This window comes from Pongo pygmaeus, chromosome 7 (assembly GCF_028885625.2).
Source record: "Pongo pygmaeus isolate AG05252 chromosome 7, NHGRI_mPonPyg2-v2.0_pri, whole genome shotgun sequence".
NCBI classification, from domain to species: Eukaryota; Metazoa; Chordata; class Mammalia; order Primates; family Hominidae; genus Pongo; species Pongo pygmaeus.
The window spans coordinates 7,711,118-7,726,555 of record NC_072380.2 but is presented as its reverse complement, the minus strand read 5'-3'; the positions used below and the strand labels follow the sequence as shown (position 1 = coordinate 7,726,555).

General features: G+C 36.8%; 1 protein-coding gene across 1 annotated transcript; it reads right to left on the bottom strand.

Annotated features, from left to right (window-relative positions):
• Nucleotides 1–7,639: 7,639 nt before the first annotated feature.
• Nucleotides 7,640–14,983, bottom strand: LOC129041940 (beta-defensin 130B). The gene is made up of 2 exons (XM_054497367.1): nucleotides 14,926–14,983; nucleotides 7,640–7,821 (listed from the first exon to the last, which is right to left on the bottom strand). The coding sequence occupies exons 1-2, from the start codon at nucleotides 14,981–14,983 to the stop codon at nucleotides 7,640–7,642; spliced, it is 240 nt and encodes a 79-aa protein (XP_054353342.1).
• Between the last annotated feature and the right edge of the window lie 455 nt (nucleotides 14,984–15,438).

Sequence of the window (15,438 nt, the reverse complement as noted above, 5' to 3'; positions counted from 1 at the left end):
AAACATGTAATATTTTTCTTTCTGTGCCAGCCTTATTTCACTTAGCATAATTCTCCAATTCCATCTTTGTTGCTGCAAATAAAAAAGTTTCTTTTCTTTAAGGTAGAATAGTATTCTACTGTGTATATATACTATATTTTCTTTATCCATTTATCTGTTGATAGACACTTAGGTTGATTCCAAAACTTGACTATTGCAAAAAGTGCTGCAATGAATATGGAAATGCAGACATCTCTTCAATATACAAATTTCCAGTCTTTTCAGTAAATACCCAGACGTGAGATTGCTAGGTCATATGTAATTTTATTTTTATTTTTGTTGAGAAACTTATAAGTTTTACATAATGGCTACAGTAATTTACATTCCTACAACAGTGTGCAAGTGTTCCCTTTTCTACACATCCTCTCCAACAACTGTTATATTTCCTTTATTCAGTAGTAGCCATTCTTGCAGGTGTGAGGTGATATCTCATTGTGGTTTTAATTTCCGTTTCCCTAATGATTAGTGATGTTGAATACTTTTTCATATGTTTGTTTGTCATTTTTATGTCTTCTTTTCAGAAATGCCTATGCACCTCCCTTGCCCATTTTTTAATTGGACTATTTGTTTTCTTTCTGTAGAGTTGTTTGAGTTCCTTATAAATGTTGTCTATTAACCCCTTATCAGATGTATGGCTTGCAAATATTTTCTCCCAATCTGTAGATTGTCTCTTTAATTGTTTTGTTTGGTGTGCATAAGCTTTTTATTTTGATTATAATCGAATTTGTCTATTTTTGCTTGCATTGTCTGTGCTTTTGAGGCTAGAACTTAAGTTAGAACTTAAAATGTCCAATGTCAAGTGCAGCAGGTTTCTCACCTCAAGGGACAAGAGAACAAAGCCAGGAGCCTGGTACCAGCTTCCCAGCATTAGGGAACACAGCCCAGGTGTAATGAGCTGAGACTTGGCCCCCAGAGGTTTCCCAGAAATGAAGCCAGTCAACGGAACACACCTTATTCCACAATCAAACCGTCAAAGATGTCAAAGAATATAAGAGCAAAAACACCATCCAAAGGACAGTGATATGGTTTGGCTGTGTGTCCCCACCCAAGTGTCACCTTGAATAAATCCCCATGTGTCAAGGGCAGGACCAGATGGAGATAACTTAATCATGGTGGTGGTTCCCCCATGAGTGAGCTCTCATGAGATATGATGATTTTATTAATGGGAATTCCCCTGCACAAGCTCCCTTGCCTGACACCAGGTAAGATGTAACATTACTCCTCATTTGCCATGATTGTTAGGCCTCCCCAATCATGTGGAATTGTGAGCAAATTAAACCTCTTTCCTTTTAAATTACCCAGTTTCTGGTATGTCTTTATTACCAGATTGAGAACAGATTAATACAGACAGCAACACCAAAGATTAAAGAAACATCAGTCTACACCGATTAAAAAGAACCAGCACAAGAACTCTGGCAACTCAAAAAGCCAGAGTGTCTTCTTACCTTCAAGGGACTGCAGTAGCTCCCCAGCAATGGTTCTTAACTGGGCTGAAATGACAGACATATAATTTAGAATCAGGATAGGAATGAAGATCATCGAGATTCAGGAGAAAGTTGAAACCAAATTCAACAAATCTAAGGAATCTAATAAAATGATATGAGTTGAAAGACAAAATAGCCCTTTTAAGAAAGAACAAAACTGGTCTGACAGATATGAAAAACTCACTATGAGAATTTAATAATACAATCACAAGTATTAACAGCAAAATAGGCCATGCTGATGCACACGTGTTTATTGCGGCACTATTCACAACAGCAAGACTTGGAACCAACCCAAATTTCCATCAGTGATAGACTGGATTAAGAAAATGTGGCACACATACACCATGGAATATTATGCAGCCATAAGAAAAGGATGACTCCATGTCTTTTGTAGGGACATGGATGAAGCTGGAAATCATCATTGTCAGCAAACTATCCCAAGGACAGAAAACCAAACACCGCATGTTCTCACTCATAGGTGGGAATTGAGCAATGAGAACACTTGGACACAGGAAGGGGAACATCACACACTGAGGCCTGTCATGGGGTAGTGGGAGGGGGGAAGGATAGCAATAGGAGATATACCCAGTGTAAATTATGAGTTAATGGGTGCAGCATACCAGCATGGCACATGTATACATATGTAACAAATGTACACATTGTGCACATGTACCCTAGAACTTAAAGTATAATAATAATAAAAAAATAGGCCATGCTGAGGGAAGAAATCTCAGAGATCGAAGACTTGTTCAGTTAGACAAAAATAAAGAAAAAATAATTCAAAAAAATGAACAAACCTCTGAGAAATATGGAATTATGTAAAGCGACCAGATATATGACTCACTGGCATCCTTGAAAGAGCAGGAGAGAAAGCAAACAACTTGGGAAACATATTTGAGGATATCTTCCACAAAAATTTCCCCAACCTCACTAGAGAGGTTGATTCAAATTTAGGAAATGCAGAGAACCCCTGCCAGATACTACACAAGACAACCATCCCCTAGACATATGTCATCAGATTCTCCAAGGTCGACATGAAAGAAAGAGTATTAAAGGCAGCTAGAGAAAAGGAGCAGGTAACCCAAAAAGGGAATCCCATTAGGCTAACAGCTGACTGTTAAGCTGAAACTCTATAAGCCAGAAGAGATTGTGGGCCTACATTCAGCATTCTTAAAGACAAGAAATCCCAACCAAGAATTTTATATCCATCTAAACTAAACTTTATAAGCAAAGGAGAAATAAAATCCTTTTCAGACAAGCAAATGCTAAGGAAATTTGTTACCATCGGACATGCCTTACCAGAGGTCCCTAAGGGAGTGCTAAATATGGAAATGAAAGAGTACCAGCCACCACAAAACACAATTAATCACATAGATATTGACACCACAGAGCAACACACAATGAAGTCTGCATAATAACCGGCTAACAACACAATAACAGGATCAACTCCACACATAGCAATATTAACCTTGAACGTAAATGGACTAAATGCCCTACTTAAAAGGCACAAAGTGACACGTTGGATAAAGAAGCAAGCCCCAACTGTATGCTGTCTTCGGTGTCATTGCATGTAAGACTCGTCACTCATAGGCTCAAAGTAAAGGCTCAAAGAATGATCTCCCAAGCAAATGGGAAACTAAAAAGCAGGGGTTGCCATTCTAATTTCAGACAAAAGAGACTTTAAGCCAACAAAGATAGAAATAGACAAAGAAGGGCATTACATAATGGTAAAGGGTTCAATTCAACAAGAAGACTTAGCTATCTTAAATGTATATGCACCCAAGACAAGTGTGTGCAAATTCATAAAACAAGTTATTAGGGACCTACAAAAAGACTTAGATAACCACACAGTAGTACTGGGAGACTTCAACACCTCACTGACAGCATTCGACAGATCATTGAGAGCGAAAACTAACAAAGATATTTAGGCCTTAACTAGACATTTGACCAAATGGACCTAAAAGACATCTACAGAACAGTCCACCCAACAACAGAATATACATTCTTCTCATCTGCACATGGTACACACTCTAAAATCAACCATGTGATTGGCCATAAAACAATATTCAGCAAATTCAAAAAACTCGAAATTATACCAACCACCCTCTCTGATCACAACCCAATAAAAATAGAAATAAATATTAGGAAAATCACTAAAAACCATACAATTACATGGAAATTAAACAACCTGCTCCTGAATGACTTTTGGGAATGACTTTTGAGGCTGCATCTGGAACCACATGTAAGCAGGGCTGCAGCAGGGTCCACAGGCAGATGGCGGTGTTTCTGTGTTCATGGCCAGGTCTATGATTGGTGAGCCTACTCCCGGGGCATGGGCCTGCCTTCTCAAAGCAGTTTTCCTTGGTCTTGGGCTTCAGTGGGTTGTCATGACCTCCTGACTGGGTCCTGACGTTCCCACAAAGACATTTTATCCATGGATGGTTGCCAAATCAGTGTTCCGTGGGTGGATGAAGGCTGGGGACCTTCTACTTAGCCATCTTACAGATGTCCTGTTTCATTTGTTCTTTGATTTCTTTTTCTTCTTTTTTTCAAGTAGTTGGGTCATTGTGATTATTCAATTTTTTTTGTAATTAAACTGTTGTGTTATTTAAGAGTTGCTTTAGTGTTCATAGTATTGCTCTTTAACCCATCGCAGTCTATCATTGGGTGTCATACAACTTTACATATAATATAAAAACCTTTCAAGGTTATATGAGCTATGGTTCTTACAGCAGCAGAAATATTTTATTTTGTATTTTGAATATGGAAATTGCAATCTTTTTCTAGTGATAGTAAAATCCATTTTACTTGGACTATTTTCAAGTATTTTTGTGACTTGCCATTTATTCGGAAACTCTATTGTCTCGATCATATCAAATTTTCCAGAAAGATAGAAAGAACAAAACAAACTTCTAAATGTACAACTGGCAAAGGTCTGAGAGTATCTCAGGCCTTCATGATATATAGTATTGCCCTTGCCTTTTTTTTTTCTTTTTTGAGATGGAGACTCGCTCTGTCGCCCAGGCTCGAGTGCAGTTGTGCAATCTCGGCTCACTGCAACCTCTGCCTCCTGGGTTCAAGCAATTCTCCTGCCTCAGCTTCCCGAGTAGCTGGGATTACAGGCACCCACCATCATGCCTGGCTAATTTTTGTATTTTTACTAGAGATGGGGTTTTGACATGTTGGCCAGGCTGGTCTTGAACTCCTGACTTTGGCCTCCAAAATTGTTGGGATTACAGGTGTGAGCCACTGCATCCAGCCAGCCTTTGCCTTTATATAACAATAAAATTAACTTCTTTGGGGTTTATCAACTATGCCCTCATAAATTAGTATCAATATAATATGTTCCATGCACAGAATCATATCATTGTATACAGTAAACATGGCCTTCTCCAGAAGATATAGTCAAGTACTCCAAGAGATTGCATGTAATTCACCCAGTCTTATTATCAAAAGGCACAGACAGCCTTTTCCCAGAAATCTTTTAAATGTCCCTAAAACGTGGATTTCTCCACCTCTGGATGAGATATCAGAGCAATATTGCCCTAAAATCTGAATGGTTAAGATATGGTCAGGTATTTATAACAACTAGCACAGCAGTAAAAAAACCAAAGGGGTTATCTCTAGATCTATCTCTTTCAGATAAAGAGACATAATTCATCTTTGGATTGTCAGAAGAATTTTCTGATCTATTATTTTATATGTGAAGCTGTCTTACTTTTTGAAAGTTTACAGGCAAAGGGCTCTATTTGAGTGAATTTTCTAACTCCTATTTACTTTCAACTTTGATGATTTCTTTACTATAGCGGTTTGCAACTAGGGACAATGTTGCCCTCAGAGGACTTTTAGTAATGTGTAGAGATTTTTCATTGTTTGTTTGTTTATTTATTTTTTGGTCACAGGTGGGAGAAATGTTTTAGATGCAAGAGAGGCTGCTAAACATTCTACAATATACAGGAAAGCTCCCCACAGCAAAAAAAAAAAAAAAAAAAAATTGTTCTCAAAATGTTGACAGTGCTGGAGATGAGAGACATTGCTTTACTTTATATTTTATTGTCTGTCCCTGAACTTATTTATTAAATGGCCAATATTTTATGGTAAAATCGAGAGTATCATTAGAAAAAAAATTAAGAAAAACAATCAGAATTAGAAATTAGAGGCTCCCCTGCCTATGGATAGCCATTCTTTTATTCCTTTACTTTCTTAATAAACTTTGTCTCACTTAAAAATAAAAAGAAATTAGATTTTCTGGACTGATTCTTTTTGTTCCTTATCTTTTTCATTTCCTTTACCTGTTTTTTCTTCTTGCTCAGAGATAAAAAACGTTCTGTCCAGGCGCGGTGGCTCACGCCTGTAATCCCAGCACTTTGGGAGGGCGAGGCGGGCGGATCACGAGGTCAGGAGATCGAGACAATCCTGGCTAACAGGGTGAAACCCTGTCTCTACTAAAAATACAAAAAATTAGCCAGGCGTGGTGGCAGGCACCTGAAGTCCCAGCTACTTGGGAGGCTGAGGCAGGAGAATAGCGAGAACCCGGAAGGCGGAGCTTGCAGTGAGCAGAGATGGCGCCACTGCACTCCAGCCTGGGTGACAGAGCGAGACTCCGTCTCAAAAAAAAAAAAAAAAAAAAAAGTTCTTTTTGCTTCAGTGAGTTGAGATGTTATATTAATTCAATGCCAAGTCTCTGAAGAAACTTTCACTAATTCACTAAGACGGAGAATAAGAAATGAGTGATTTTTTTTTTTTTTTGCTTACATTTAATAGAAAAATTTGGACTTAACAAGGGGAAGATAATTTCATTTCAGGCAGTAATTCATTTGGATTCTAATGTCGTTGGGCTTTAACATAGAGATTGAAGAGATTCAATCTTTGACCTTCAATTTATGCCTAGAAATTTTATAAGAAAACTTGTTTATATTCAAAGGTGGGAAATTTTTCTTTTTTAGCATTTTAATATAGGAGGGTATTTATGATTTTTAAAGTCTCTTAATGTCATTTAATTATCAAAGAATCTCTAATGTACTACACTGGAGAATGTAGTGGCACATAACTTAAGATGACAAAGAAGAGGAGATGTAAATTTTCAGCTATGTGTAAAATGTATATGGTAAAAATTGTATTAGTGTATTATTCTGAGATTAGCTTAGAATCTGATCTCAGAGTAATATGCTGTTCATGAGTGCTTCTGAGAAGATATAGAAAAAGTAATGACTAGTATTAAAGAAACAGATCCATGAAGATGAGATTAGAGTTATTTTAATAGACTCCTGACATCTCATCTGCATAGGGAGATAACCCATCCTCCCCTGATTGATTGACCATAAGCTTCGTGGTTACAGAAATACAAAATCTTGAATTTTGTTTGTGGGGTAATTTGGCCTCATTCTAGATGTTTTCCATCTTTGTGACACTCATGGCATGTCATACTCCTGGTATCCTCCCTGCCCTTTAATTTTCTTGGCCCCAGGAAAAGGAGTTATCTAATGGAGGGTTTGGAAAGAACTAACCAGGCATGCTGCTGAGTTAGCAACTCTTCAGCTCTACAGCTCCTCCTAGTGAGCCTACTTGTAGAAAGAAGGTCTTCTTTTCTACTTCTCTAGGGGCAGGGGGCAGTAGAGGGGAGACCCGCTTCAAGTGCTGGAATGACTGGAATGATCATGCGCCTAATTCTCAGGTGCAATGTTAGCAAGGTCACATGACTAGCAGGCTTTAACCCTTATTATCTAAGTACGTCTCTATTAGTAATGAAAATGATATTTCTTCAGAACTGGATGAGGAAGAAGACTGACATTGCACTTCAAATAATCAAAGACTGCCTACTGATACTTCATATTCTTATTGTTTTACATATTTAACATTTTTATATTTTTTCTTAGAAACTTATTTTTATAAGTACCTGTAGGGTATGAGATTCTTCTGTTATTTACTTTATTCTTATAGTTCTTAAGAGGCTTGCATGTGCATCAAGAAGAAATGCTCCAGGAGGCAGTCGGTACATGTGGGATTAGGACAACATTTATTTCCAGTCAAGGAAGAATAAGAAATTGGGTTAAACAGGAGTCTGCAAAATTTATCCATCCATTCTGGAGTTCAAAGGGCTTAACGTTTGCTCCCACCTAAGGAGATTTTCCTTTGGGAACCGGAGTTGGATACGGCTCAAATATCCACCACCTTCTACAACATTTTTTTTCTTCATTACATATACCAATGGTATCATCTAGTGTGCTGCATAGTTTGTCTCTGCACACCCCTTTCAAAGCAATACACTGTTTTTGTCCTGGAATAACGCCAGTCTTTCCTACACAGGAAGAGATTTAAGAACATCATTAATTCACTATTGAAAATATACATAAAACAATAAACCCCCAGAAGAATGGCTTTGGGATAGGAAAGAAAACATTGTCTGTATGAAAGGATCAGACCCGTAGACAGAAATTGTGCCTTTTTATGGGAAGGGAGCTAAGATTTTAGATTATATACACCTTGGAGGAAATAGGCCAATTTCTAAAATCCTTTAAAGGGATTGTCCTCCCCCAGCACAGTACATTTTGAAATGTGTGGGACCATTTGTTCTTGCCACCATGCCTAGGGAAGGTGTCTTTGGTATTTAGCAGATAGCACAGCATTGCTAAATTTTTCACCTAAGGAATTGTCTTGCACCAAACACCAACAATGCCACCAATAAGAAACTGTTTCAAAGGAAGTATGTGTCCCTCTAAATTCCCATCTCTGCATACATCATCCCTATCAAATGGTTCATGTTCATATCTTTATCTCCTTTAATAGAAAGCCTATCAATCCTTTAGATTTTATCTAAAGTAATTTCCTCATTTCAGGACTATGTAAGAAGTACCTTTCCTATTTTGCTCAATACCTCATAGATAGATGGAGGGATGGATGGATAGATAGATAGATAGATAGATAGATAGATAGATAGATAGACAGACAGATAGACACCTGGGGAGAATTACTCACAGAGCTAAAATGTATTTTCCCTTAAGTGTATCCACATGTTCTCTTAATTCATCTGGTTGTTGAGAAGCATATTGCTAAGGGTGTGCTCTAATTCAGTAGTTCTCTCTATGCTTACTATCCTTTCTCTTGCCTTCTCAGCACAACCATAGTTTATTTTTCATACTGTATATCACTGCAGATGTTATATAAGAAAGACACTTTTGCTGATGTTCATTAACAGACATTAGTTCCTTAACCATCCTGTTAACACACCTGGATCTTATTTTGTTTTTACTGTCCTCTAATATACTACCTCTGGCTTCTTTGCTTCTGTAGATGAGTAACAGTTTGGTGGCCTTTTCAGCTCTCAATCTTTTTGTTGCTGTTTGTTATTGTTTTGTATTTAAACTAGGCTATCATTATTGTTTCTCTACTCTGTAGAAATAGATCCATAGCCAGAAAAACCAATGCAGCCTTTTGGAACTGAGTGCTCACAATCTATGCAAGATTGTCTTCTACTCTTGTTAGAAGCTTCAACCTAGTGCAATCTGGTATTATACTCTACTATCAGACTAACAGTTCATAAACTCAGGGTTTCTGTGCAGCAAGAGAATATCATGATGCGGGAGTTGGGTAATATCTTGTAATATTCTCTCTTTTTTCCAAAACTATTGTGGAAGAGAAAGTGGCTGCCTTTCAGAGAGAGACCTGAAGTCTCCCCAGCCAGTTGTGGAAGGTGCTGGTTCAACTGCATTGTCTACACAGAACACAGGCTTCACGCTCAGAAGCATAGCAGACCTGTTGCTAGCCATTGGTCTTTTCCCTGATAACTTCATCCATACATTTAACGTCTGGCAACATTGTCAGACTTTTTAAATGAAGCTAAAATCAGGGGTTATTAGTACTGGGAAAGATATAGTAAGAGACAGAGTATGGTATCAAGGAGGCCTATGCATGTGAACTTAGAGGCATCCATGCAAAATGAGGTGGAATGTGAATCTTCAGCTGAAGCCAAAAGAGTGAACTTCCTCTCAGTAGTATGCGTCACCTACGATACTGTAAAGTTCAGCCTAATGACACAGCATGTAGCCTAAGACAGTGCCAATTCCTCTATTTGGGAGATGTCCCTTGCTTCACTCAAAAGGAGTGGAACAGTTCATCACTGGTAGGCCAGTGATGCGCTTCTTGCTACATGAGAAGTTTAATTTAAGGAGATATGCTTTGAGCATGAAGCCAAAGAGTTATAATCTCCCTTTTTACCGATGACAGTGACATATCATCATGCCAAGGGCACTAGTTTAAGTCAAAAAGATAAGATTAAATTACTTAATTCATATTCAGACTCATATTCCTCATTCATGAGGAAGGAAATTTCTTCCCAGATACTCACATTTATTTTCAGACTTATTGACAGAAGTATATACATATAGAGCAAAAGAAGAGAGGCACTCTCTAATACGCTTCAGAATTTATTTGACATGAATATGTTATAATGGTTATATCACATGGCAGTTGAGGAAAGGATGCATATTTAATAAGTGCCTTTGGAAACAATTTAGATGTTCACTTCATATTATATCACAACATTAATTTCTGTGGATGCAGTGAGAAGGACTTAGAATCACACTGGAAAAGACCCTTAATAGCACATTCATCTACTTTCTAAAAGGATATAACTTTCTTAGCATTAGAACTCATTGAGTTAGTAACTTTTAAGTTTTTTTTTGGGTGATGTAGAGGATTTAAATGGAACAGGCTCTTCCTGGAACTTTATCAATCAAAAAATGGAAGTGAAGTTTCCTTTTCTCTACATAATGTGAGTTCAAGCTGCCTTCTGCTCCTGTCCAATGTCGTGTATTTAGATATTATGTTATTCTCCACAGTCAGTGTAAGAAGAATGCTATAATTTTCTTAATTCTCAGAGAGCTAATGCAGCAATCCAAGATTTATGCCATTCTAACCTCCTTAGACTCATATTCCCAGCATATATATGTATGTTTGTGTGTATATATAAATCTATATGAGCTATTCCAATTTTTTGTAGGATACCATGGATTCTTTTTGGAATAAATATAAGGATATATAAAAACATATATTCAAGTAGCTATAACTTAATATTCATCAGACATTAAGCTGATAAACTAATATTTCAGATTATGTAGTTTCTTTGGAGAAATTTTTTCATGGAAACAATAACTTTTTTACTTAATTGGATATTTTTGGTGTAAAAATGTCTTTAACGAAACTCTTCATGATCTAGCCACTCAATTTTTCTTAAAAGAATTTTATGAGATAAAAGTTATATAGGAGTTATAAAATTTCTAAGATTATCAGAATGCTTCTAGACACCTGATAAATTCTACATGCCCAACAGTCACAGCAGAGATTAAGATCAGAATTTTTGGAGTGCGGTATTATTAAATTGTATAGACAGCTCAGCAATTAACTATTCAGTACTAAGAGACCACACAAAACTGATAATGAAATTCCTATTTTTTGACCTGAGTGTTCTGGGTCCCACTTCATAATGTGTCCAAGAACATCTCAATATGCACAAGTAAGGTATTTTGACCTTTACATATGGTTTTAATATCCTCTGATCACAAGAAACTTGGCTATTCAAAAGTGATTCCCTCCTGTGCAGAATTATAGGACCTTCATTTAGTCCTTCTTCGTGGTATAACTGATTTGGAAGGAACAAAGAAGGGCTGATATATGCATTCCTGCAGGAAGATGTCACGGCTTGAAAGACAGGCCTCTGAAGGATTCTTGTCATATTTGTGGGGAGATTAACTCAGCTTTCAACCTCAAATAACCTCTTGTTCTTCATCTTTTATTTTATTGTGGTAATAACAATTAAAGTGAGACCTACCTTCTTAAGAAATTTTTAAGTGCTATAGGTATAATACTATATAGTTGATATTTAGAGCTTATTCATCTAATAAAACTGAAAACTTTTACTCATTAAATAGCAGCTCCCTATTTCCTCCTCCCTCCCCAGTCCCTGGAAACCACCATTCTGCTACCTCTTTCCATGAGTTTGACTATTTTAGGCACCTCATATAAGTGGAATCATGCAGTATTTGTCTTCTGTGACTGGCTTATTTCATTTAGCATAATGTCCTCCAGGTTCATCTATGTTGTCACATATAGCAGAAAACCTCCTTAGTTTCCTCAATCTATAATTAGAAGATTTTGAGGAAAAAGTCTGGCAGAAATCAGAGTTATCATTTTTGTATGCATATCTACACCTATGGATTGATTAAAAACCACATTGACCCAGATTAAAGAGATTGGCTTTTAGCTGCAATATTGCTACTACCTATGTGATTGGAGTAAAATCACATTCTTTATCTGTACATGGGTTTTATTATCTAAAATAAAAACAATTGCCACTAAATTTTATTTTAATTTCAAATTATTACCATCATATAATTTCATATCAGATGTCACTACAAGTGTATCTGACCTCAATTGTATCTTCTGACCAAAGCTGAGAACCAAATAGAATTGCATAAGCTCCTTCAGAAGGAGGCAATCATATGTGAGGTGGATCTCAACATGTCCACAGATTAGTTAAAGATCAAACAATTGAGTGGCTTCGATTGCACTTAAAAGAATCTCAGAACTGGAACAAAACAAGAGTGATCTCTCTCACCATCCTAATCAACATAGTACTGGAAATATGAGCCAGACCAATCAGCTTTTTGAAATAAAAGGTATCTAAATAGGAAAAGAAGAAATCAAATTACCTCTTTTTATTGATGATATTATTCTGCACTTAAGAAACCCTAAAGATTGTTTCAAAGCCTCCTGGACCTGATAGACAACTTTAGTAAAGTTTCAGGATGCAAAATCAATGCACAAGATCAGTAGCCTTTCTATACACCAATAATGTTCAACCCGAGAGCTGAGTCAAGAATGCAATCCCATTTACAATAGCCACACAAAAAATTAAATATCCATGAATACATTTAACCAAAGAGGTGAAAGATCTCTACAAGTGACACTACAAATCACTACTGAAAGAAATCACAGATGACACAAATAGAAAAATATTCCCTGCTGTGGATTGGAAGAATCAATATTGTGAAAATGGCCATATTGCCCAAAGCAATTTATAGATACAGTGCTATTCCTATCAAACTACCAATGACATTTTTCACAGAACAGAAGAAACTATTCTAAAATTCATATGAAACCATAAAACAACTCAGACAACCAAAATAATCCTGAGGAAAAAGAACAACACTGGATGCATCATCCTACTTGACTTCAAATTATACTATAAGGCTACAGTAACTAAAACGGCATGGGACTGGAACAAAAGCAGACACATGAACCACTGGAACAGAATGGAGAACCCAGAAATAAAGCTGCACATTTATAACTATCTTCTCTTTGACACAGTTGACAAAAATAACAACGGGAAAAGGACTCCCTGTTCAATAAATGGTGCTGGGATAGCTAGCCAGCCATAAGCAGAAGAATAAAACTGGATGCCTATCTTTCACCATATACAAAAAATTAACTCATGATGGATTAAGTATTTAAATGTAAGACCTCAAACTATAAGAATCCTAGAAGAAAACCTAAGAAACACCATTCTAGATATTGGCCTTGGGGAATAATTTATGACTAAGTACTCAAAAGCAATTGCAACAAAAACAAAAGTTGACAAGTAGAGCTGAATTAAACTAAAGAACTTCTGCAGAGAAAAAGAAACTATTAACAGGGTAAACAGAAAACAACAGAATGGGAAAAAATATTTGCTAACTATGCATCTGACACAAATTTAATATCTGGAATCTACAGGGAATTTAAATCAACAAGCAAAAAACAAATAAAGTGGGGAAAAGACATGAAAAACATGAACAGATTCTTCTCAAAAGAAGACATAGAAGCAGCCAGCAAACATGAAAAATAGCTCAACATCACTAATCACTAGAGAAATGCAAATCAAAACCACAATGAGAACTATCTTACACCAATGAGAATGGCTATTTTTAAAAAGTCAAAAAATAACAGAAATGCAGATGAGGCTGTGGAGAAAAGGAGTGCTTATACACTGTTGGTGGAAATGTAAATTAGTTCAGCCACTGTGGAAAGCAGTCTGAAGATTTCTCAAAGAACTTAAAACAGAGCTACCATTCCACCCAGCAATTCCATTACTGGGTATATCATCCAAAAGAAAACAAACAATTCTACCCAAAACATACCTGCACTCCTATGTTCATCACAGAACTACTCACAATAGTAAAGACAAAGAATCAACCCAGGTGCTCATCAATGGTGGACTTGATAAAGAAAATGTGGTACATATAGACCATGGAATACTATGAAGCCATAAAAAAGAACAAAATCATATCCTTTGTAGCAACATTGATGCAGCTGGAGGACTGCAAATTAATGCAGAAATAGAAAACCAAATACTGCATGTTCTCACTTATAAGTGGGAGTTAACATTGGATACTCATGGACATGAAGATGGGACATTGGAGACCACTAGAGTGGGGAGGGAGGAAAACAAGGATTGAAAACCTATTTGGTACTATGCTCACTACTTGAGTGATGGGATTACCATCATGCCCCAAACCTCACATCACAAAATATACCAACATAACAAACCTGCACGTGCACCCCCTGAATCTACAATATAAGTTGAAATTATTTAAAAAATAATCTCAGAGATAAAGGGAGGAATAGATCTTTGTTCATTGACCACACACTTTATTTTGGGGAATATGAACATCCCACTATTAACAGTGGAGATAATAATTTTATCATATCTTACCAGGATCTGGATGAAACACCCTGAAGGTGTTTGATTCTACATTTCAATATTTAAACTTCTGAATCATGGACCCTAAGGATGCAACTAAGAGTCTTGTCTTATGCTTAAAATTTTACCATTAAAGCTTCATACCACTGTTTATTCTTTTCCAAATTCCCTTGCTCCCAAATTTCTATTGGTCTTTTATAATTTGATGCAAAATTTTCTTGTTGAACTCTGTCTTATTTGCCTAACTGCTACCCTTCACAAATATTCCTCACCAATAGACTCTACATCACTTCCATTCACTGCCGAGTCTCAACCAAGAACTGTCATCTTCACTCTCCTTTTTGGAGAGTGAAGCCTTGATGACAGCTGTTTGCTTTATTTACTAACCTTTAAATCACATATCGGAGCTTCTATACCCCTAACTCTATTTCAGCCCCATTTTCTAATTATCGAGCCCTTGAACCCCCATTTTCTGTTGAAAGAACTCCTTGTCCTGCTTCTCAATTGTGGCCTCATTAGTACCAAAGAAGATAAACATGTTGGATTTCTGAATTCCTAAGGCTGTGAATTGGGGTCTGAGTTAGGATGGCCACAGTGTAATTATCTCAGTAGACCTCCTCTGGTCTAGGCGTCCCAATAGACCTCTACAATCATTCACCGTCTTACCTTTTGGTATTAAAGTCACAAAGAGGAGGAGAACAGAAATAAGGGAATGGAGTTTCATGGTTGAGTGCCCAAGAGAGAGGTGAGTGATCAGGGCTGGTGGAACACAGGGGCTTTTATTTAATTCTGGGGCCCTGAGGTTCCTTTTGGTCAGTGAAGCTTAACAGAAAGGAAATAAAACAGCTTCCGTTGGAATATTTCCAAACTCTAGAGTCTCTAAATTTGGTGACAAATTAACCTAATTGTAGGAAACCAGATGGCTAACGCTTTCCTTTTTCTATGGCTCTCAATTTCACCAGAGGTTAATTCATACCTTTAGTTAATTTTCTTCCTTGAATGGGGCCAAGAAGTAAGGCCATGTGAGTACAGAACATCCTTATTGCAAAAGTCCTAGGGCTTGTAAGGAAATATTTCCATAATACACTATTTTTTTTTTTTTTTTTACAAGAGGGGCAAGAGTATTATCTAAGGTCCATTTATGAAAAGCTATGTTTTTTTTTTTGTTGTTTGTTTGTT

Excerpts from the sequence above, each read along its gene's own strand:
- LOC129041940 (XM_054497367.1), bottom strand. The coding sequence starts at position 14,983 with ATGAAACTCCATTCCCTTATTTCTGTTCTCCTCCTCTTTGTGACTTTA. Across the intron at positions 7,822-14,925 it reads TGTGACTTTAATACCAAAAG|GAAAGACTGGCGTTATTCCA; the intron begins GTAAGACGGTGA and ends CTTCCTGTGTAG.